The sequence below is a fragment of the Lissotriton vulgaris genome, chromosome 11 (assembly GCF_964263255.1).
Source record: "Lissotriton vulgaris chromosome 11, aLisVul1.2, whole genome shotgun sequence".
In the NCBI taxonomy this organism is placed as follows: Eukaryota; Metazoa; Chordata; class Amphibia; order Caudata; family Salamandridae; genus Lissotriton; species Lissotriton vulgaris.
Window position 1 is genome coordinate 261178258 of NC_141699.1, and position 24224 is coordinate 261202481.

At 44.6% G+C, this 24224-nt stretch overlaps 1 protein-coding gene across 2 annotated transcripts in view; it reads right to left on the reverse strand.

The window, feature by feature from the left end:
• LOC147679626 (SEC14-like protein 2) overlaps positions 1-24224 on the reverse strand; it is a 501045-nt gene that overhangs the window by 233862 nt on the left and 242959 nt on the right. For both annotated transcript variants that reach the window (XM_086943203.1, XM_086943204.1), the window contains 2 exons: positions 10568-10756; positions 5419-5514 (listed from right to left, as the gene is read on the reverse strand). In XM_086943203.1, coding sequence (XP_086799329.1) covers positions 5419-5514; positions 10568-10756 — 285 coding nt within the window. The remainder of the gene's footprint in view (positions 1-5418; positions 5515-10567; positions 10757-24224) is intronic.

A 24224-nucleotide genomic window follows, 5' to 3' on the forward strand; every position in this document is an offset into this window, starting at 1 on the left:
TATCTCCGGGTAGGAGATATACCAAAGTGTTAGTGAGTGTTGTGTAATCAATACACATATTTTTATATATATACTGTGTGGTTCTATTTCGTTTAACCTACACTACATGATTAACCTGTTAACCCAACACTCCTTCAAGATAAGCCTGAAGGCTGCACTCCAAATCTACCACTTTGAGAGCTTTCAAAAGGTTATCAAAGACCACTAAAATCACCGTAAGGGTTGCATGGATAAGTGCAAGGCGCTCCACTTAAATAAGTGTGCACCATATACTAAGCAAGCCTCCTACAAGGGTAGAAAGGCTTGTAATGCCAGACGGGTCCCTCTGAGCTCCAACAGGTTGATGTGGAGTCTGGATTCCACGGAGACCAGCTTCCTCTGAACTCCACCTCTCACTCTTCCACTGAGTTTGAGAGCTTCGTTAAATGGTAGAAGCAGTTTAGATGGGTTAACTCCCAGTTGAAGCACCTCCATGAAGACGTGTGGCTTGACAGCCCTGAAGGGCAGATTAAGGTCAAGGACCTTGGCCACTCTCCTCACCACCATAGCAATTGAGGCTGCCTCTCCCGCAGCCATGGTAGGAGGCGAGACCAAGCCAGTATCTGGTAAGGTTTCCAGTCCACTGGGGTCCGCCAAATCCTCACACCAAGTGTCATCATTGGGGTCTAGGGGATGGTATTCATAAGGTTACAGTGGCCCCTCTCAATCATCCTGAGTTCTAGCACATAGGAATAAAGCTCAGGCTCCAACCTGGGTGACAAGGCTCCAGTCAGTGTTGGTGTCTGCGTCAGACAACAACCATCCAGCTCTGTGTCAGATTCAGGGGATAAGAATGGGGGCGGCACTGCCAGAGAGCACAGGTCGTGCTGGTCTGGATCCGTCTGTAGAACAGGTGGATATGGAGTCCGGATTCTGCTGGAGACCAAGTCTTCTGATCTCCACCTCTCTCAGATGGCTGCCCCACCACAGGAGTAACGCATCTGTCAACACTGTCAGATCTGGTTGGGGAAGGAAGGGGTTTCTGATGCAGACCCAATCGCAGTTCATCAACCACCACTACAGGTCCTTTGCTGTGCCCTCCGAGATCTGGACCATGTTGGAGAGAGTCCCCTGATTGTGTGCCCACTGGAACTTCAGGTCCCACTGCAAAGTCCGCATATGCCAGCAGGCATGTGTCACAAGCAGGACACAGGAGGCCTTGAGACCCAGAAGCCTCAGAGTTAGCCTCACAGAAACTCAGGGTAGAGGCTGAAACATCAGTATCATAGCCTGAATACCCTGGACTTACAGTTCGGGAGGATAAGCCCTAAACTTCACTGTGTCTAGAACAGCTCTGATGAAAGGGAGCATGTGAGAAGGGTTCAGGTGTGACTTTGGCATGCAGAGGGCAAACCTGCTGTCAAAAAACAGTAGTGGCCCTCCTGAACCCATAGGGCCAGAAGGGGCTCCAGAGAGTAAGGGCCTCCCAAATATGGTGCATAGCCTCCTGTGGTAACTAGTACATTTTAAAAGTGGTGGGACAGAAAGCTGTGAGTTGAATATAAAGTCTGAGCGAGCTTGAATCAAACATGGGTTGGCGGTGCAGGGGGGATTATTTCCTTGCAAGACGATTTTAGAAGCAATAGTTGTAAGTGATGTGTTTTCAGTTTATCTTGCAAGAAAGCTTGCTACCATTAATTATTTCATGCAAATAGCCTCATAAAGACTTGCTACACTCCCTGTACTCAGCAGACATATTACTCACCCTACGCTCACAGACCAGGTGGACTCTTATAACTCACCCTGCATGCACACAGGCACAACGCTCATCCTGCACTCACACAGTAACACCACTCATCCCGCATATGCCTTATTGTCATGCAAGCTTCTCTTTCAATGTCTTGACATAACTGCAGGGAGGGTAGGGGCATTGTTAGACTCACTTCGAATGATAGCTCCATCTCAAACTTAAACATGGCAACACGCCGTTTACAGCATTGATGCTGTGATGTGTTAGTTGGTATTTTTTCCAATTTTTATTTTTTTTTTGTAAAATTTTAATCCAATTTTTTTTAATGCTGATGTCTACCTCTCCCAATAGGCAGTCAGCAGGTCAATGGAGATGTGCAGGCTGGGGCTGCATTCTAACTTAAATCAAAGGCACACTGCAGCTCCAAAAGGGTGGCCATTAGGCAGCACTGATACGTATGCAATCCTGCTGCTCGAGGCATTGAAGGTGGCAGGAGCAAGGCGCACCATGTTGAGTTATGAACAGAATTATCTGCACCCATTACTTCTTCCATCATGTTGATAAACTGCCAAATACACCGTGGCCCCTTCTCCAGCTCGTCCTCTTTGAAACAAAACTTAACATTCCTGCATGGGTTGGGGAGGAGTTCGTACATTTATACCTCATAAAAAAACCCTGCCTCTCTTGTTTCTGCCGCTGTGTGGTCCTGGCAACGGGCTACAGGACTTAATGACAATAAAGAAACAAATACAGTGGCAATGCAAAATGCGGTGCCCACCCTGTGAGGACACAACACTGCCTTGTGCTTCCAGGGGAGTAAACTCTCACCCAGCCTGACACCTGGGACCATCCTCTCAACTGGGATCGAGACTATCGCGGCATCGTACATCGTGTCGCAAGGAGCTTGAGGTATCGCTCCCTGAAGGCCTTGGGGTGCATGGCGCGACAATCTATGTAGGTCTCGACGTAGTGCTCGCACTCAAGGGGCCAGAGACAGACGAGGTGTAGGTCCATCACCGACATTTATCAGTGATTGGCGCCACAAGGCTTGAATACAGCCTTCCTCGTGGACATCCCTACCATACCAGGAGATAAGCCTCAAAACAGCTTTGACAAAAAGTCAAAAAATGGTAAAAAAATAACTAAGGGTAGCTCTTTCCCTGGATCTGGGCTGACTGGTGCAGAAAGAAAAGAACTGACGTCAGCACACTGGGGTGGCGACTATATAGATATAGGCACCATGCACATCACTTCCGGCATGGACGTCGCCGGTCACGGGAAGCCAAGCAATGTTATCTACTGGCGTGCAGGAGTACAGCTCATGAAAAATTACTGGATCCAGTCTGACTCTGGGGATACTTCTAAGGTAAGAAATCTGTAGCTAGAAGTCTCTATCAGATATTTAACACCTTGTATATAACCTTACTTTTTAGGTCACTCCATAAAGGCAATAGCAAGGCTCTGCCCCCTGAGAACATGCACACAAGAGCTGCAAGAAACCCTGTTTGGGCACAGGCATCATGTGTCTGCAGAAACAAACAGGAGGTACCTGGTCAGATCACTTATCTACGTGCTGTGTCATGCCCAAAAGACCACTACACCAACATGTCCTCACAGTGATAATACTGGGTTAGAAAAATTCCCATCAGCCCACCGTTATTGGTGGAGTGTCGTCATGTGGGATGTAAACCATGAACCATAGTCTCTCCCAATGCACCTGATGATGATGCGGAGATAGGTTCTGGAAGGTGTTATTCTGAACCTCAGTATTTCAGAGGTAGGACCAATGGAGTGCAGTGCTTGTGCAAAAGAAAACAAAGGTGATTGTAAAATTGGCTCCTGAGACAAAAAATATGTTTATTCAGTATTGTCCAGGGTCAAGAATAAAAACAACGCCTCATAGTCTTAAAGAATGGCTATGTCATGGCGTAGTGCATAGTGGTCGACATGTTTCAGCTGGGAGGACAACTAGTCCAAGCTTTCTTCAGGACCTTAAGATGTTATGCATCTGCACTGTGTGAAACATAAAGTGTATTTAACATTTTGGATTAATCCTACCGGATCTTTGAGCCCAAAGTGTCCTCCCAGCTGAAACATGTCGACCACTATGCACTACGCCATGACATAGCCATTCTTTAAGACTATGAGGCGTTGTTTTTATTCTTGACCCTGGACAATACTGAATAAACATATTTTTTGTCTCAGGAGCCAATTTTACAATCACCTTTGTTTTCTTTTGCACAAGCACTGCACTCCATTGGTCCTACCTCTGAAATACTGTGGTTCAGAATAACACCTTCCAGAACCTATCTCCGCATCATCATCAGGTGCATTGGGAGAGACTATGGTTCATGGTTTACATCCCACATGACGACACTCCACCAATAACGGTGGGCTGATGGGAATTTTTCTAACCCAGTATTATCACTGTGAGGACATGTTGGTGTAGTGGCCTTTTGGGCATGACACAGCACGTAGATAAGTGATCTGACCAGGTACCTCCTGTTTGTTTCTTCAGTTGATTAAGGGGTTTGAGCTACCGTGGTCATTAAACTTTCCCCTCTTGACCCCCCCACCTTCTTTTTCTAATCATGTGTCTGCACTCATACAGGCACATGGCCCATCTTGCACTCATACATGCATACCACTCACCTAGGTTAGAGGTGGTTCCTGGGACTGTGTCTTAGGAAGTGCAGAGCTCTAGTTACAGAGGGAATCTGTCATTATAGCATATTTCTACAAGAGGATACCTACCACATTACAGAGCATATCATCTCTCTATACAAGCATAGGTCCATGGGTTTAGATACACTGCATGTTTCTCGAAGACAGCTGACAGTCATATACAATCAGCTTATGCCTCTGACGCGGTCACCACAAAGTCACAAATACATTCTGCATCACTCTGAAGACATTGCAGAGGAGTTAGATAAACATTACTGGTCACTTGAAGTGTCACTCCAAAGTAACAGACAGGTACAGTCTTCAAATCTCAAAGAGATTATCTTCCAAGAGTTAAACTAGCATGTTGGATGTCACTATTTGACTGTCATCCCAGATTAAGGTAAACACATTCTGCTTATCTATTTCCTGAAGAGTATTGCACATTTTACTTGTTTCACCAGCATCACTCCAGAGATGGGCACAACCCTTCCTGCCTCAGACTGTTGCCCTTATGCTACTACATGCACTCAACAGGTCTTTTATAGCATCTCATTGTGTATGCTGAGTAGAGTCACTTTTGTGGTGCTGATACATTCTGCATACCATGAAGATCTTGACCTTAAATGTGGACATTGTAAGAGTATCCTTGTGTTCCAAGGGAGAACTGGATCATTGTATAGATCATTCCAGAAAACGATGGGCAAACACAGCATATCTCTATGTGCAGCAATCTGCATATCTAAAAGGGTTACTCCGGAATTTACATCTTTAAGGTGTATAATAATATGCAGGTCACACGTGGTTTACATGTCTCAAAAAATGCCAGTTATAGACTGGCACATTTTATGTGTGTCACCATCATTCTAGAGTAATAGAAAGAAACCGTAAATGTTTCAGTGCTTTACAACAGATTTTAACGCAACCTCATTCTACTGGTGTCAGGGTCTCACGCGTAAGTGGCACTCTGAATCTAGCATCTTTTAAAGTGTTTCTCTGTAATTTTCCAACTTCAGGCTTCTCCTCACCTCTCCATAGGCCTCGATGGCTGGTTTCCAGAGATGCTTGAGCCCCAACCCCTCTAGGTCATAAATCATCACAACGTCTTCAATCCGTTTACTGAACTGCAAGAGATTAATCATATGTCACATTGGAGAGGTTATTTAAGAGCATTATTTGAAAAGTCATTTACAAGAGGCAGAAAACATTGTCACACTCCACTCAAGAACTTGCCAGAATACATGGTTCCACAGAGCACCACACCGACTATTCTCTTGAGACTGTCGAGATCGAAAAACACTTCCTTAGGCAGACCACAAGAAGAGTGGAGCTACTTGAGACCCCGTAAACCAGGGCCACCCAACAAGATATGCGACAGCAAGAAAGTACAAAGATCTTCAAAACGATAATACTTCTCAGTGAATGAATAACTAGGACGGATTTTGAACAACTGAATGAGGGATTTACATGGTGACAAAAGCAAATCATGCACTGAGGGTCTATTCAGCCAAAGCAGCAATAAGTTAAAGTATTCACACTATACAAACAAGAGAAAGATAATAAGGTTCTCAAAGCAGATGCCTTCAAAGCTGATACATGGATTGTTAACACCAATGGGCAAAGTGACTTGTTGCCCCACTCCATCCTCAGGGACTATTCTGATTGTAGGATCAGTGTGAAACCCTTCCGCAGAAGACAACAAAGTCAGATTCTAAGTCTTGCCTTAGCATATAACCAACCCCAGAGATCAAGAAAACTTGGAATATATTGGGAGAGATAAGACCAGCAGCCAAATGAAAGTTCTGTTACTACCTTACTGTTAAGGTATTATTTGTAATATTGTCTAGTTTTGGAGTCTGTCTCACTAAATGAGTAACGGTAGAATCTAGACTGTCTAGAGATGGGCTACAAACATTGAAAATTGTTTAACAGAGTGGTGTAATTAAGGGTACTTTCTGGACAGGCTCATTCTTTGATTTAATTGACTATGCATTTCATATCAAGTATTCCGGCTATTGAATTGCCTCTAGGGGTAGACTATAGGTAAGGGACTATCAACCCCATATCTGCACACCAAAGGGTCACACTCTATTTAGTAACAGCATGGTAAATAAGCATGGGCGGAAAATCCGTTACGTTCGTGGATTTTGCGGATTTTCGGTAAATTCGCAATCCGCGAGATCCGCGAATTTCCCGCAAAATCCGCAAATTCGCACGCAGCGGATTTTTTGCTGCGTGCGGTGTAAGTTCGCAATTGCGAACTGGTACAAAACCCTCGCGAACTGGCAGAAATCCTTGCGAACTGGCAGAAATGCTTGCGAACACAAAAAAAGCATTCAGCAGGTTCAAAAGTTCAAACGCATCATTAGTAACCATTCCCTGTAGTGCTTCCTGACAAGGGCCCCTCAAGAGTTCAGTTGCTAGTTGCAACATTTATATGACCCTGCTCTGACCCTCACAGCAGGCTCATAGAATAGCTACAAGTAGGCCACAAAGGTCCTGGAAGAAAAATTGCACTGCAACAGAAAGCAAATTACAGATAAGGAAGCAGGTGCCAGACTGGAATTTTAAAAAAGTGACACATTAATAAATCAACCCCAAATTAATTCATGTCAGTTGAAGCAGGCAGGTGTGCTTGCTTTTCCCCCCCATAATCTACAGTGATGATGAACCAGAGTGTGGCATTGATGCACCAGAGGATGGCATGGGTAAAACAGAGGGTGGCAGGGTTGAAACAGAGGGTTCTGGGAACCTGTGATGATGAACCAGACGTAGAAACAACATAATCGTGACCGTTGCGAGCCGACATGTAAGTTCGCAATTGCGAACTGGTACAAAACCCTCGCGAACTGGCAGAAATCCTTGCGAACACAAAAAAAGCATTCAGCAGGTTCAAAAGTTCAAACTCATCATTAGTAACCATTCCCTGTAGTGCTTCCTGACAAGGGCCCCTCCAGAGTTCAGTTGCTAGTTGCAACAATTATATGACCCTGCTCTGACCCTCACAGCAGGCTCATAGAATAGCTACAAGTAGGCCACAAAGGTCCTGGAAAAAAAAATTGCACTGCAACAGAAAGCAAATTACAGATAAGGAAGCAGGTGCCAGACTGGAATTTTAAAACAGTGACACATTAATAAATCAACCCCAAATTAATTCATGTCAGTTGAAGCAGGCAGGTGTGCTTGCTTTTCCCCCCCATAATCTACAGTGATGATGAACCAGAGGGTGGCATTGATGCACCAGAGGATGGCATGGGTAAAACAGAGGATGGCATGGGTAAAACAGAGGGTGGCAGGGGTGAAACAGAGGGTTCTGGGAACCTGTGATGATGAACCAGACGTAGAAACAACATAATTGTGACCGTTGCGAGCCGACATGTAAGTTCCCAATTGCGAACTAGTACAAAACCCTCGCGAACTGGCAGAAATCCTTGCGAACTGGCAGAAATCCTTGCGAACACAAAAAAAAATCCGCAAATTCGCGAGAATGCGCGGATTTTGCGGATTGCGAGTTCGCAAATTCGCAAAATTCGCGAACGCCAGATTCGCAAAATTCGCCCATACTTAATGGTAAATTAGAGATAGCAAAACTACCTTCATGGTGATTCCAGTACATTTAATCCTTGAGCTCTCTCTAGCAAATCAGTTGGAAATTGCTTGCACAGGAGAGGAGGAAAATATTCTCTAACTAACACTATCATTTTGAAAGAATTTGAAAGTCCTCCTTCTAACATGTGAGTTCCCTATCTATATACATGTCCCAGACACCTCACCAGATCATACATTTTTTTCCAGACATCCATGGTTTCAATATGCCAAATGCTGGTGGAGCGGAAGACTGGCGGGTTTTGTTAAGAGGGGAGGTCAAGGACCAAGAATGCCGGAATCACCATGGAAGTGATTACTTTGATATCTTGATATCCATGGTTGGAAAAACGGATTTGACATTTTAAAACAGAAAGGAATGCATAAGACAGCACATACACAGCCAGGGATAAAGCAAACACATTTTGCAGATTTTCCTGGCCGAAAAGCGGCATCTTTCTCAAAAGATGCACTCAGAGCAAGGGTCTCCAACATTTTCTGCAGTGAGAGCTACGTTTGATCAGTGAAAGTCATTTTGAGCTACTGAAGGCTAAACAACTTTCACATTGTGCCCAGACACCCTCACACCCAGCTACATTGACTTTAGGCCTAATATCCAGAGAACGAGATTCCATGGTTTGAACAAAATACTTTGACTAGGGGCACTATGACAGGACAGCCATGTGTGTCAGTGAGAGTGTGGTCTTTGGGAATGTATGAACAGGTGTGCATATAAATGGGATAAATGTGTATGGGTGACTGGGAGCCTACATCGTATGTACTTGTGGCACTGGAATACTCTGTCATATGTGGCCCTGTTACACATATAGTACAAACATACAATCATTTTTTTAAATGGGATAAATTCAAAGTCATAAAACGTTCTTCAAAAATGTTCATGATATGGAATATTTTTTTTCACTTTACATTTCTACCACTTAAAATAATGGTTGTATTTTTCAGTTATAAATATGGCACTATTTCTACCAGCAACTGGGAGCAAGATGCATGCTGTGTGTAAAGGCAACACTTCGAAATGGGAGAAAATTAAACTGAAGAGTTAACTTTATATGGATTTCTTAAAACCTATTTTCATGTATCACATTTACAAACACCAGGTATCTTTCTCCCAGTGGCCTGCAGGTAAGGTGCCATATGTATAATAGAAAAAAACAGCCATTTATTTAAATGGTAGGAATTTAAGGTGAAGAAACATGCTTCATAAAACATTAAGATGTAATTGGCTAATTGAAAGTGGAGAAAAACATTAAGACAGTGTTTCATAGAAATATTTTCTTCACTTTACATTTACCCCATTTCAAAAAAGAGGACTGTACATTTCAGTTATAAAATATGGCACAGTGTCTACCGGCTACTAGTAACAAGTGGCCTGCTGTTTGCAAATGCAACACTTAAATAGGAGAAAATTAAACTGAAGCGCTAACTTATTCATTAAAGTACATTTTCCTTTTACTTTTCTACCATTAAAAGCATTCAGAAACCTCATTTTGTTCTCACACTTCAATATTGAGTTGACAAGGACTTATTTAAGAGTTAAATACCTCAGCGCTCCCGATCTGCACCGGTGTGCCCCGAGGAGTCATAAATCTGACACAAGCACTGCTTGTTATCAGGCCCTGCTATCTGCAGCTTGCAGATGATAATGTAAAATAAACAGTCTTCCCTTAATTTTAAAAGAAAAATGTGACCCTGTGCTTTTAAAAAAATGTACTTAAGTATGTGAGATTCTCCGAAGGTATTAACAAGCTGCTAGTAGCTCCCGATCGACTGGTTGGAGACACCAGTACACTATAAAATATGAGGCCAACTCAGATGTGCCTGTACCTCTGGTATGAGGCCATATCCTGAACTGTGTATGGTGGCACAGTGTCAGGTCAGTGGTCAGCAATCTAGTGTTCTAGGTTAATTTTAACTATTCTTCCTTTCAAAAGTGGTTCGGCCTCTAGTTGTTTCTTTTTGGGTAGGCAGTCTATCAAATCTGCCATCTTCTTACTCATATCTCTGAACCATCACTGCAGAGGTGTAATAAAGTGTTTATAAAAAGTTGCAAGAATGCGACCCTTCCTTTTCCAAGCATTAGGTTGACTACAGTAAATTAGAGAAAAGTAGATTACATGTAAAATACAGAGTGCAGAATATGGACTACCAATATACTGTCAAAGTAAGTATATATAAGTAAACAGTGATTTACTATTCTTAACCCTACATCAGCATACACCATCTTGCATAGTTGTCTGGGTTCTCTCCAGTTCAGTATTCTCTTTCTCAGACAGCAATGAATACTCACTCAGAGTCGGTTTCTAGAGAGCAGTGTGCAGCACCAACTTTATTCAACATCTCAGAGCTTGCCTTCTCTGTTATCACTTTGCCTTCTGTCCAGCTCAGTACTCACATTATAAGATAGTGGTGTGCAATCTCTCTAGCTTGGTGTTCACTTTCTCAAGCAGCACACTGTACTCTCACTGATCTGCAATCACCAATTTGGTAATGCTTCTAGCTCTGCTCCAGCCTTCTCCAAGATTAGTGCTCATCCTTTCCGCGAGAGTGCTCAACTTCTAAGACCATACTTACCTTCTCAGACTGCTGCTTGCACTCCTGGTGCATGATTTCACAATCCCGAGCCTTGGTTTTGATGAGGTCTTGTTTGGACGCCGATAGGAGCAAACCTTTAGCATCAAGCGGGCCTACAACATCATACCAGATAGGACTTCCCTCACGGTCCTGGCCGCACATTCCACCAGACAGGTACAGCTGGACAACCTGCAACCATAAAAGGCATGTCAGCTGAGGGATGCAATATGGGTTCTGCATTCTGAGTGAAGAAACACAGAATTCATAGCTTATCTTTTGAGACCAAGAGACCTGCTACTATTATTCTCCACATGTTTTCAATTTTTTATGTATTTGGACAAAATATTGAATTGCCAATATCAGGAGACAGAAATATAGAAAACATATATTGTGATATATAAGTAAGTATTGTATATAATTAATTAAAACCTTTACAATATGGTTACATTAAAACACATGTTTTAAGAATAAAATATTCGACTTTAGAAGATCGTTAAAAAAAATACAAAAAGAATAACTTTCTAAAATGTCTATATATTTGATATATTTGTGAGAGGGGATTCAGAGTCTGTTCATAACACTTCAGGCATCCTTGTTCGAGCATTCAGTAATCTTTTTTCTCAGTCTTCACTACTAGCAGCAATGCCTTTTGACAGAATCTGGCGGCCCTACAAGCTGTCTGCAGATGGTAACTATTCAGTGCTAGCATGACAGCTGGGCGGCATGATCTAATCTGAAAAAGACGGAATACATGCAGTAGATAATACCGTCTCAAAATTTTCAAAGATGGGCAGATGATATATAATATTGTGATGCAGAAATATTGTTGTCTAGCATATCATTTTTTTCATTTTTTTCTAGGTAAGTAATATCATTAAGAATATTGTTGTTGCTAATATAATTTTCAAAAAATATAGTTGAAAACTATACTGTTTAATTATTTTAAAGTGTTTTAGTTCATATATTAATTGAATGTGTTACTATGGTCTGTATAATTGTGTTTAAGTTTTGAAAATATAGTTTGCAATTAAGAGATTTTGATTTTTTTATTTAATTACTAAGAGTAAATTTAAAGTGTTGTAGTGGCTTGTTGCATTTGTAGCGGGATAGGTTGGAAAGATCAATAGGTAATAATATATCAATATTTTTTTTTTTAGGTATGTGATTTATATTATTTATAATATGTAATACCGATTTAATTTACTTACATTTTAGGTGTGGGCTGCTGGCTTTGTAGGAGCATAGGTTGGGAAGTTAATTAAGTAATAATTAATTACGGTAACAATTCATAATTAGTGTGTTATTAATTATTACATTGATCATGAATTATGTACATTATGTAATACTAATTGTAGTCATATTTAAGTTACGTGTTGCATGGTTTGTAGGGGTATAGGGAGGGAAGATCTTTAGGAATTAAATTAAAAATTGATAAATGTATAATTAAATATTTAATTGATTAATAATTATGTAAATTGGGTAATAATTATATTTTCTAGCTATAGTGTGGGCTGCTGGATTTGTAGGGTTGCTGGAAGTTAATTAAGTACTAATCAACAATGACTTATTGTTAATTAGTGTGAGAAGCTGGCCTGGTATATGATATCTACTAATGTAAGTGGGCACCTTGCACCTGTCCAGACAACCATTATGGTGAATTAAGAGGTATTAGACAACCTTAGAAAGCTCTCTAAGTGGTAGCTGTGGGGAGCTGTGGCTTAGTCCAGAAGGAGTGTAAAGTAGCTTGTTTTACCAGAATACAATCTTACAGTATAGATTAAGTGAAACAGAATGACACCAAGTATTTATAAAAATATGTATTTATTTTATAATACTCTCCAGTATGTTCCAATATCTCCCACATGGAGATGCACACAATACTTTAGCACAGAAATACAGTAAATAGCACTAAATACACAGTGACCCCCGGACCAAACCATATACTAAGAAAGTGGTATAAGAACCATGACTTGAGTCAAGACAGTGTTGAGAGGACGTAGAAGTACTGGGACGCCAAGGAACCGCCCAAGGGGAATAGATAGGGACTCCACGGAGAGCGTGTGCAGTGTGGAAACACGACTGCGTGCTCCGTACAACTCTATGTGCACGTCGTGGTTGGATTTAAAAACATTAAGGACCTTTCCCAGTGGACCCTGAAGAAACCCCATGGAAGTCAGGAGGTTGGAAAGTCACCCCGCCCGTGAATACCCTAGTACCCATGTTACCAACACCAGGAAAGCTTAGTGCATACTTGTGAAGTGGTCTCGGAAACCGCAGTCGAACCCAATGGGGAACTTCAGGAAAGGGCCGCTGCTGGAAGAGAAGAAAGTGTCTGTGGAAATCCAAATGTGGATTCTTGAAGAGGAGTACCTGAAAGCAAAGGGGACAAAGTCTATGCCACTCAGAAGTGACCAGGAGACTTGGAAGCCGAATGCCCTCTGATGTAGGGTGCTACAGGGAGGATGACTATGACCTTCACTCTGCAGTTGTGAGGACCAAGTGATGCTGAAGAACACTAGGAGCTGTGCACGACCTGTCCCACGAAGGATGTCGAGTGCTGAGGGCTCGGTGTCCGGCGGGAGCACCAACAAGCCTTGGCAAAGGCAAGTCACGCAGGAATCAAAGAAGGAGCAACGTCTGGACCAGCAAGGTCCAGGGGACTCACCAAAGGCAAAGAAGTCAGGGCAGGCCCAAGCAATCAGGGAAACCCAAAAGAAACAAGTCTGACCCTCAAGTGGACCCACAGCCCGGAGGCACTGGAGTGGTGAGAGGACCTCAAGCAGCTCACCAAGAGATGCAGGCCACAATGCATACAATGCGGTGTGGCTGAAGATACTGGTCATTGGAGGTGCTCGGTTTTGGGGCTACTTAGAGCCCAAAGATCTTCTAGCAAAAAAGCCTTTGCAACTGCAAGCTGGACGCGGTACACAGGGGTTCGATTATTGAACCCCATAAGGGATACTGGCTAGAAACTTTGTGAGAGGGTAGAGCATGCCTCAGGAGCTGTGGAAAACCACCACCTTGGTTGCACTGAGTACGGAAGAACTCGGGATCTGCAGACCTGTTAACTTAATTGCGGCGCCTGAGAATGCAGGGGAGTGTCTCCTTCATTTCAAGGGAGATTACTTCAGGTGTCTTTGATGCTTCATGGGCCTTGGAAGGGTCCTGTATGATGTACAGGTACAGACGATGCAGGAGACTAAGTCAGGCCCAAACGAAGTCCAGGGATTTCCAGATTGCCCAGACGGTAGAAGTGCAGTGGTGTCTGATCTGAATCTTCTCTCACGCCGAATCTAGGGACCTACACCCAGGTAAGCATTTAAGTACCCTAGGGAAAGAGTTGGGAAAATTCAGGGAACTCTCTCAAGGAAGGGTCTAGACGGGGGGACGTTATTCTCATGTCCTTTGTCCAGTTTCGTGCCAAAGGCTCCAAGAACTGGTTTGATCTGGGCTATGCATGGGGACACAAAGTGTGCCCCTCATAGAGACTTTCTTGTGCTGGCAAGCGCACCCACCCAGTACCAATACACTCAATCCTGTCTGGAAGGTGGTCATACCTCCCTGTGACAGGATGCCTATTGTTCCACCTTCCTCTGCTCTGGCTTGGCTCATCAGCAGGAAGGCAGAAATGTGTCTCTGGTCAGAAGTATACATTTTGTGCTGCCCGGGTCTGGAAGCCTGTACCGTGAACCCCGAGAGCCTAATGGAGAGCTCTTCCAGTGCTTGGAATCATACCTTGCACACCGTTTAAGGTGTGGGTATATAAGTCCAACATGTTTGATCCCAAACATGAAAGGATTTGTTGCAACCGTTTGAGATGGTCATTGCCTAATTACGCGGTGGCCCTCTGTATAGTATATGGCTGCTTCACTGACAACAACCCGGGAGAATTGACTTGGTAGGCTGCAGGGGTGTCCTGCTCATGCAGACGCACCCGCTCACTTAGAACCAAGCACCCTGCCTTCAGGATTGCAAACGCCTGCTATAATGGTGACATAGTTTTAAGTGCAGTGACCCTTTGATATAGTAAACCTATATCTTCAGTAAGTGCTGCATGCACAAAGTTACACAAGCTGCAACAGCAGGCCTGTAGTTCCATTTTGCATGGTCTCCCATGGGTGGGATTATGCATGCTTTAGCCCATGGGAGACCTACGGGGTACCTATACGCTGGGTACCTTAGTACCATATACTTGGGACTACTAAGTGTGCCGCAGTATCCAATCTGGAGTGTACCTAAGTACTCAACACAACAACTTAGGGAGAAAGCAGATAGACTGGGGTCCTGATTAGCAGGATCCCCGTCCTACTAGTCATAATACAGCTTAGCACCAGGCAAAAAGTGGGGGTAAACATTCAAGTAGATCCTACTTTCTTAAAATCAGATATGCAATTTATTAGCAATTATGATATACCGTGTTATACTTCTTTATTTTAGCTATATTTTTGGCGTGGGTTTCTAGGTCTCAATCAATCAATCAGGGATTTGTAAAGCGCTCTACTTACCCGTGAGGGTCTCAAGGCGCTGGGAGGTGAGGTAGCTGCTACTGCTCGAAGAGCCATGTCTTGAGGAGCCTTCTGAAGGCGAGCAGGTCTTGGATCTGCCGTAGATGGGTAGGGAGGGTGTTCCAGGTCTTGGCGGCGAGGTAGGAGAAGGATCTGCCGCCTGAGTTAGTTTGTTGGATGCGCGGGACGGCGGCGAGGGCGAGGCTGGCAGAGCGGAGCTGGCGGGTGGGGGTGTAGAAGTTGAGTCTGTTCAGGTAGGCTGGTCCAGCATTGTGGAGTGCTTTGTGTGTGTGGGTGATGAGTTTGAAGGTGATCCTTTAGTTGACGGGGAGCCAGTGCAGGTCTCTTAGAAGGGAGGAGATGTTTCTGTGGCGGGGGACGTTGAGGATCAGTCGTGCTGAGGCGTTCTGGATGCGTTGTAGTCGTTGCAGGTGTTTGGCTGGGATTCCTACGCAGAGTGCGTTGCCGTAGTCCAGTCTGCTGCTGACGAGGGCCTGGGTAACTGTTCTTCTGGTTTCGGTGGGGATCCACTTGTAGATCCTGCGGAGCATGCGGAGAGTGTTGTAGCAGGAGGAGGAGATGGCGTTGACCTGCTTCGACATGGAGAGGGAGTAGTCGAGGATGAATCCCAGGTTGCGCGCGTGGTCCGTGGGTGTCGGAGCTGTTCCCAATGTGGTCGGCCACCAGGAGTCGTTACAGGCTGAGGGGGTGGGACCTAGGATGAGGACCTCCGTCTTGTCAGAGTTCAGTTTCAGACGGCTGCACCTCATCCATTCGGCGACGGCCTTCATTCCCTCGTGGAGGTTGGTTTTGGCAGTGTGTGGGTCCTTGGTGAGGGAGAGGATGAACTGGGTGTTCTCCGCGTAGGAGATGATGTTCAGGATGTGCTGATGGGCCACTTGTGCAAGGGGGGCCATGTAGACATTGAACAAGGTCAGGCTGAGGGATGAGCTTTGGGGGTATGCCGCAGATGTCGGTGGCTTTGGAGCGGTAGGGCGGAGCCGGACTCTCTGGGATCTGCCAGAGAGGAAGGACGATGTCCAATCAAGGGCCTTCTTCTGGATTCCGGCTTCTTTGAGGCGTGTTCTGCGTGTGCGGTGGCAGACCGTGTCGAAGGCGGCTGATAGGTCCAGGAGGATGAGGGCTGAGGTTTCGCCGTTGTCCAGCTGGCGCCTAATGTCGTCTGTGGCGGCGATGAGGGCAGTCTCGGTGCTATGGTTGCGTCTGAAACCAGACTGGGATGGGTCTAGGATGCTGTTGTCCTCGAGGTGCTGGGTCAGCTGTATGTTGGTTATTTTCTCGATGACCTTCGCCGGGAAGGGGAGCAGAGAGATGGGCCGGAAGTTCTTGAGGTCTTTGGGGTCAGCTTTGGGATTTTTGAGGAGTGCGTTGATTTCGGCGTGCTTCCAGCTTTCCGGTAATGTTGTGGAGTCGAAGGAGATGTTGATGATTCTTCGCAGTTGGGGTGCGATGGTTGCGTCAGCTTTGTTGAAGATGTGGTGTGGGCAGGGGTCTGATGGAGATCCCGAGTGGATAGAGTTCATGAACATGCGTGTCTCTAGGGGTATAGGGTTACAAGCTAATGAACTAATAATTAAATAACCAATTTTATTTTCATTGAAAATAAATTACATAGTTTATGAGTTTTGTAAATTGGTTAAAACAATTAATAAATATATTTGTATATTTTATATTAAGTAATAATTTTTATATTAAGAGTTTTATATTTTTCAAAATTAATAGTGTTATTCAGATATGTAATGCGTTTGAAGTAACTTTGTTTACCTACTGTTACATAGACTGGAGTGGGACTAGTAAATATAACCACTTCAAAGTCCAACACTTTCCCTACTAATGTACAGACTGGAGTGGGGATAGTAAATGGAACCCTCTCGAACTCCAACACTTTCCCTACTGTTGCAGACTGGAGTGGGAATAGTAAATCTTACCCCTTCGAAGTCCAAAACTTTCCCGACTGTTGCATGGACGGGGGAGGGAATAGTAAATCTTAACCCTCTGAAGTACAACTCTTTTCCTACTGTTGCACTGTTTGGGGGAGTTAAATATATTATTCCCACCCCAAAGTCCTACACTTTCTCTACTGTTGCATAAACTGGAGAGGAAATATTATATAATTTCATTTAATTTCAAAATCTTTATTCGGATACGATGAATATCCATAAAAGCACAAATCCAAACATCACGACATATAATAAAAATACATAGGTCTGATAAAGGGGAAGACAATTAAAAGTGGGACAAGTTGTGACAAAATTGATTTCTGATGGAGAGTCAACAAATACATCATACATTCCATTATAGTTAAAAAAAATACAGTATAAAAAGGACTCGACAAGATGTATCTATGATATAAAAATACAATTTAGCAAAGACAGATTTCAGAGGGTACACATTTATTTACGAGCACATGCTGTCACTTTCAGAAAGGAACCTATTTGGAAGGTTAACTCCTCATCTTCCAAAGTAACAATATACCTATAGGCTACCTTGTAATCAATCGAGGGTATAGTCTTGAAAAATGGCATCAAAAACTGTTTTGTGTATTTTAAATAAAAACTACAAAAAAACTTAAAAGTGCAAAATTGTTTGTTTGCATTAAACTTTACAGGGACATGGAAGTTGATCAAGATTAGAATTGTACCCCAGTGGGAAACAGAGCAAAAGTTTCATAGTGTCAACCCTTAATTGAAAGAGCAAACCCCCTCTCCCATCGGCCAATAGGTCTTAAAAGATATCTAGAGGGAGAAGCCAAGATGGCGACCGGGTCGGACGTGTAGTCCCTCGGCTCCGCCGACCAATTCTTCTATCGCGCCTATCCTGTCCCCGATCCTGCGCTCAGTCGGCATGATGCGGTTGCCGCATTGCACCGTCGGCTTGTGGGGAAATCCTGAAGACCGCGCTCCCCTGCAACCGGGAGAAATACTCGATTGAAGATCGAGACCCGCGGCGGCCCTCAGACCGGGGCCTCGCATAGATCATGGCGCCGGCTGTGGAGTGAACAACGTCGGGCGTCGGCAGCTTTGCCACGCCGGCCGGTCCAATTGAGGGAATCGCGGCCGGCTCCGGCCCTCTCGCTTCATCGGACGGCAGGTAAAGGATTGATTATGCCCGGCGCCTGGGTCTGGAGTGCTTCTCTACGTGAGGAACCTGATGTAAATGAAGTTAGAGGACTAATAAAGGATTATAAGGCATTTATTATGCACTACAGAGAATAGCTGGTGATCCCATCAGAAAGCAGGGAGCTAACTGACTAGGCAGAACACAGTAGAAAATGACATCAAGAAAATGGATTATAAGGCATTTATTATGCACTACAGAGAATAGCTGGTGATCCCATCAGAAAGCAGGGAGCTAACTGACTAGGCAGAACACAGTAGAAAATGACATCAAGAAAATGGAATGTCAGACTTAAAGTGATACAGCATAAGTACAGAGAATACAACAGAACCCTTTATCGCTTTTGGCCGATTGATTGCCCTACCGCTGCCCTGCTGCCAACGAGTGGTCTCCCATCTCCATGCCCCACCGACTTCAAGCGGAACGGCTGGCTTAAGGGATATTGTCAACTGCTGCTTCCTGGTGTCTGTTTGTCACCGTATCTCAGCATAGCCCCATTGTGTACTGTGAGGCGCCAGCCCCTGGTTTAGAGGGCTCCCATTTGCAGTGAACAATGGCGCACTTTCCTGGGGAGTCGGGCCGTCGAACGGCTACGTTTGTGATGAGCTGGGGGATGCAAGTGGATGTGAGCGTGGGTGTACCCAAGGCTACGGTGCTTTACTGGCGGCCATCGTCTCCCTCCGTCAGGAAATGACTTTCTCCGCGCTCACCCTGATTGGCAAGGTGGACAGTATACTGTCTACACCGGAGGGCTTCAACATGGCGGACTTGCCGGACCACAGAGCTGCGCCTCCCCCAGGGTTTGACTATCACAAGATGGCGACCCCGCACCATAGTGATTACTTCGCGACTCCAACATCCGGAGCTGCCTCTGGAATCAGCGACACCAGCCCGAACCGATGTCTGACCCTCGGCTTGCGTTTTGGACATGAGTCTTTTCCCCATGCCTCGCCCCTAGGTACCCAGAACTCGCTTCAACAGGAGCAGGACATCGTAACTCTCCCCATCCGTTTAACCCTGGAGTCTCCTAGGGGGGTTAAGCACTCCTTGACTGGTCTGTTGACCCTCAGTGTTCTTGCTCCGGCAGTGTGTGGGAATCGATGTGCCCCCTTTGGATTCCTGCTCGCACCTTACTGGGATACCCTTGCTGGCAGGGAGGGGAGAGTGAAGACGGGACAGGGATGAACGTCCTTTGTTATTGCCTGTTGATTTCCCGGTTGCAGACCGTATTGGATATGGACCGTGTTGGTGCTTTGGGTTATCCGGTGTGCTGACTTTGCGCTTTTTCACACTATATGCTTGTATCGTGATCCTTTTTATCGTACAATATATCCTGAACTACTATGTAACTGCTTCACCTGTGGAAAGATGGCGCCGAGAGACTGGTAGTGGGCTCCTCCTCCACCTTTCTTTATATATTACTTTCCTTTTCTTCTTTTCCCACTTTTTTCTGTTTCTATATTTCGGGTATTCTTTTTTGGGCGACAGGCACACTGCTAGGGGGGGCTAGGCCGTAGCCTCTGCATGCGTGTAGGGTGGGGAGGTTGGGGGGGGGGGATTTTCTTTTGTCCGTTTTTTGTTTCTATGGGCCCTATTTTTTCTTCTTACGATTTCTTTTCTTGTCTTATTTCTGCCTTTGGGTTGTAGTTTGGTTCGTTGTAAGGTGGGCTCTGATTGACTCAAAACATATTGTGTGCTCAATTATCCTGATGTGTATTTCGTCATTCCGTTGCATTGCTTATAATTTTTCCTTTGCCTCTTGGGACTCCCCTACTGAAAGTTGCATACTCGTGTTGTAGCGGGATTGACTGGACTGTGACTCTTTTTGTTTCTACTTCTTTAGTATAAAATCTCAACAAAAATGTAAAAATTAACCTTCACTCCTCCTGTCTCCTGGTGGCACGAGTAAATCCAGTGTATCTCTGATCGATTGCTTATTTGGACTGCCATGCTACTAGGTTATCGTATAGATTGCGATTGTGCCTTAATTGTTCCGCGGCCGGCCAGGTGGTTGTGGGCCCGTATTTGTTTGCTGAATCTGCACAATAAAGGTTTAAAAAAAAAAAAAAAAAAGATATCTAGAGGGTAAATGGGAGATATTCTCGATCGTCATGTATCTGGAGACTGAAGATTTTCGTACCTCTGTTTCATATCTAGTTTTACTGTAAACGGCATGAAGTGCCTTCTGTAGACTTTTTTTTACTTATGTCATCTGAGTCGGTCGGATTTAAAAATAACCACTGAAGATTTACACTAATCAGGCTCTTACTGACAGCAGCAAGCCAGTGTATTTCCCTTCCCTTGTCACAACTAAGGCAGTCTTTTATTATTTCCCTTGTTAACTGAGCTGCGGGGTTCTTCCAGACCTCAAGCCAAAATATGGCTGACCGGCCTTAATATAGTCTTCGATGTAGGGGAGTTTCATTTCACTGTGACAAGCATACCGTGGAAAAGAAATAGGGGCACCCAATAGTTTGCGACAAAATCTGTTGTCTTCCACCTGGATGCTATCACACTGTCTAAAACCCCAAACTTCTGCACCATAAGTAGTAGTGGTGATGCAGTGTAGTTTAAAATTTTAGATGATGGCAGAGACTACCTCCGTCTTTCTAGGTTGGGGCAGGCTAAGTATATTATTGATCGCTTTAGGAAACGTATTTCCACTGTGCGCCACGTGCTCAGCCCACAAACCATTCACTGTGAAAACCATCCCTTAGTAGGGAAAAGTGCGAGTGCTCTGTAAACTATCTGAGTCCACAACAATGGTATTGTTAGAGTACTTTTTCGAACCACAAGCCATTAAAAACGATTTCTAAAAATTGGTGCATAGGTCCAAACTTGCCATAAAATCAACAAAACCCTGCACCAAAATGCGTAACACATTTGGTGTGCGGGTCATTAGGACTGCATCGTCGGCGTACAGTAGGGTGGGGAACGTATTACCATTAATGATAGGGACATCAGAAGTAAGTGATACCAACGACTCGTTAAGGTCGTTAATATAAAGAATAAAAAGAAAGAGGGGCCAGGACGCAACCCTGTCTGACCCCTCTTCCGACTTTTATGTCTTTTGATACCTCTTCGCCCTTACCAATCCGCACCATGGCGTACAGGTCCTTATGCAAATATGCTAAAAAGTGCACTAAAACCTTGTCCTAGCCATATTTTAAAAGGATGGACCAAGCGGGGACCTGTTGACAAAGTCGAAGGCCGAGGTAAGTTCCATAAAGGCCAGGTAAATAGGGGATTTTTTAGCTGTTGTATATTTACCAATTATCAAGTTGAGGTTTAGGCACTGCTCAACAGTACCCATTTTACTTCTAAACCCCAACTGACAGGAATGTAAAATATGGCCCCCCTCGGCTCATACCCTGATCTTATTAAACAGATTCCTCCCTAGAATTGTCAATGTTTTGTCAATCAGGGAGATCGGGCTGTAACAGCTTGGGTTGGAGTGATCACCCTTTTTAGGTCTCGCCTATGCAGCGCGCATGCGCTGCATAGGAAAGCGACCTCTTGAGATCGCTTCAGCTTTCCAGGCATAAACGTGCACGAGTTGCATTGCTTTCAATGCAACGTTTTGGCGATTTGCTTGCGGGAGCGCGCAGCGCCATATGGTCGCACGCTCCCGCAAGGGAAACGCTGCCTGCTCTGGGCTGCACCCCACCCCCATCCGTACCCACTTGCGCGAGGCTCCCATCATGTGCTGTTGCTGAGAGCGCCCAAGGCATTGCTGTGAAGAAAGGTTGAGTCAGGCAGCATGCTACCCCCTACCTCCCGTCTTGTCCTGTATCTGCAGGCCCCACGCGGCATCAGGGGATCAGGTCACAATGGACACCTCGCTAAGGACCCCGCTCCACACCGTGGGTTCATAGGTGTGTCAGTGGTTCCCTGGTCCGCGGCAGTTCGCCACTGCGCCCGTGCCTTCCGCAGACCCCACCCTCAGGCTCGCCTGAAACCCCTATCGTCTCCGGGCTCCTGAGGGCAATGTCCGGTCCGGGGACACAGGAGGCTGGTGCGGGCCTTAGCGGGCATCTGCTGGTGCCGCAATCAGCCCCATTCGTTCTCGGATGCTTTCCGATAACTCGCCACGCATGGGAGGTGGTGATGATCGCTGTTAGTGCCGGCAGACAGAGAAAGGCGGCCGACGGCTCAGGAGCTTCGCATCTAATCGGCCACCTTGTTTGCCTGCACGGCCACGCCCCGAATTAGCATGCTGTTAATTGAGCAAGTAGACTTTAGGATATTAAAGATTTTTAAAGTCTACTTGCTCAATTAACAGCCTGCTAATTCAATAATACATTGTGCAGTATTGCCTTCCATCAAACTAAGCTATTCATTACTTCTTCCAAGAATTTACCCACACTACAACATAACCTGATATTACTGCATAACATTATAGTTCTGTTTAAATCCTGCAAGCATCGAATTTGAAGATCTCTAAAAATAGGCAACAGTCTCCATCTTGGTGTCCAAACACTGAGCAAAATACAAGCAGGTGATAAAGTGAGAACGTACATTGTTTACAGCAAGGACAAATGGCCTGATCTCCATACTCCTTTCCATTATTTACATTATTTATCTCCATTTAATAAAAGCTGACACTTATTCTGTGCTACAACATGGATTTGATTAAATTGCTCTTTTGAGCAAGCTGGCTAGTAAATGCCCTCCCCTCTCCCTTCTCTGGCCCTCGAACCGTCGCATTGTGCAGTTAATATCAAATATTTAACAGCTCCTTGGCTTCTAGCGTCAGACTCCTGCTCTTGCCTCCGACAGTGAAATGTGTCAATTTTGCCAGAGAGGCCAATCCCCTTGGAGGATGGCTACCTGCATTATTTATGCTTTATCGTCTGATAGATGTGCGGTCCCTTTATGCGTATAATCTCATGTTTAGGGGCTGCCTGGCCCTTAGAGAGCCTCATCCTGGCTCTTGAAGGACCTGCTGTAGAGGAATAGGGGATTGGTTTGCCGCGCTCTGTGCCCATTCAGTCACTGGCCCCTCTGCGGAGACGTGAAATTACTCTGCTTTCCAATGAGTACTCAGAGCTCCAAACTTTTTATGTGGTCTTCATGTTAAAGTGAAACTTCAAGGTTACAGTAATACACGCTGGAGTTTTTCTGTGCTTGTTCCATGACTGCAGGGTCGGCACCACTTCAACATTTCTGTTCATTTAATGACGTATCAACTGCTTCCTTTGGGTGTTGCATTTATTTCTAGGGTATATTATTTGCTTTTGAAAACACGACACACACAAAAATACCTTAAACTTGACACTTCCTGTTTATTGACTTTATAAGTTGGACAATCCGTGTGAATGAGTGAAATCCAAAATTGAAGGTAAAACTCCCCGTCAAACCCCACTTAAGAAAAGATCACACTGATATCACGCGCTCGTGATGTATCATTCCGCCTCCCATAGATGACATTGCAATGCACGAGGGACTATTTTAATTCTCAAATGTATGTTCTATCACCACACTGTTTGTCACGCTCCATTGTTTCTCTAATGTCGCCTGCATTTGTTACCTACAGAAAACAATCCTGTTCTGCTACTTTCTCCCAGCACTTGGTCAATCAGTAGGGTGTCTTTAATGTGAAAAGCGACACTTCTGAATGCATAAACTTACATCCATTTCTCTATTAATGCCATATTTCTATTGGCTTTGCCAGTGCTTGTATAATGTTTATGATGTCCATTGTGTTGAACAGTGTTAACCAGTTGTACTTCGGTGAGGCCTACTCCGTCTCGTGGCAGTGGGTATTAACATGAGAAATGGATCTGACATTGCATTTTTTTTGTTTTTGTTTTTAGATTGTACTGGGCACGTGCCGCCTTACAATTGTGCCGCCTTACAAGCTTGCAAATGTAGCTGCCCCACAAGCTGTGCTAGAAAATAACATTCGGGGGACACCTGCCTTCGCAGCTGCGGTCTGCATAGTTTTGTCGTAGAAACATCGTGCTAAAAGATGACTTTTGTTCTGGCCGATGCCCACAACGAATACTAATTAG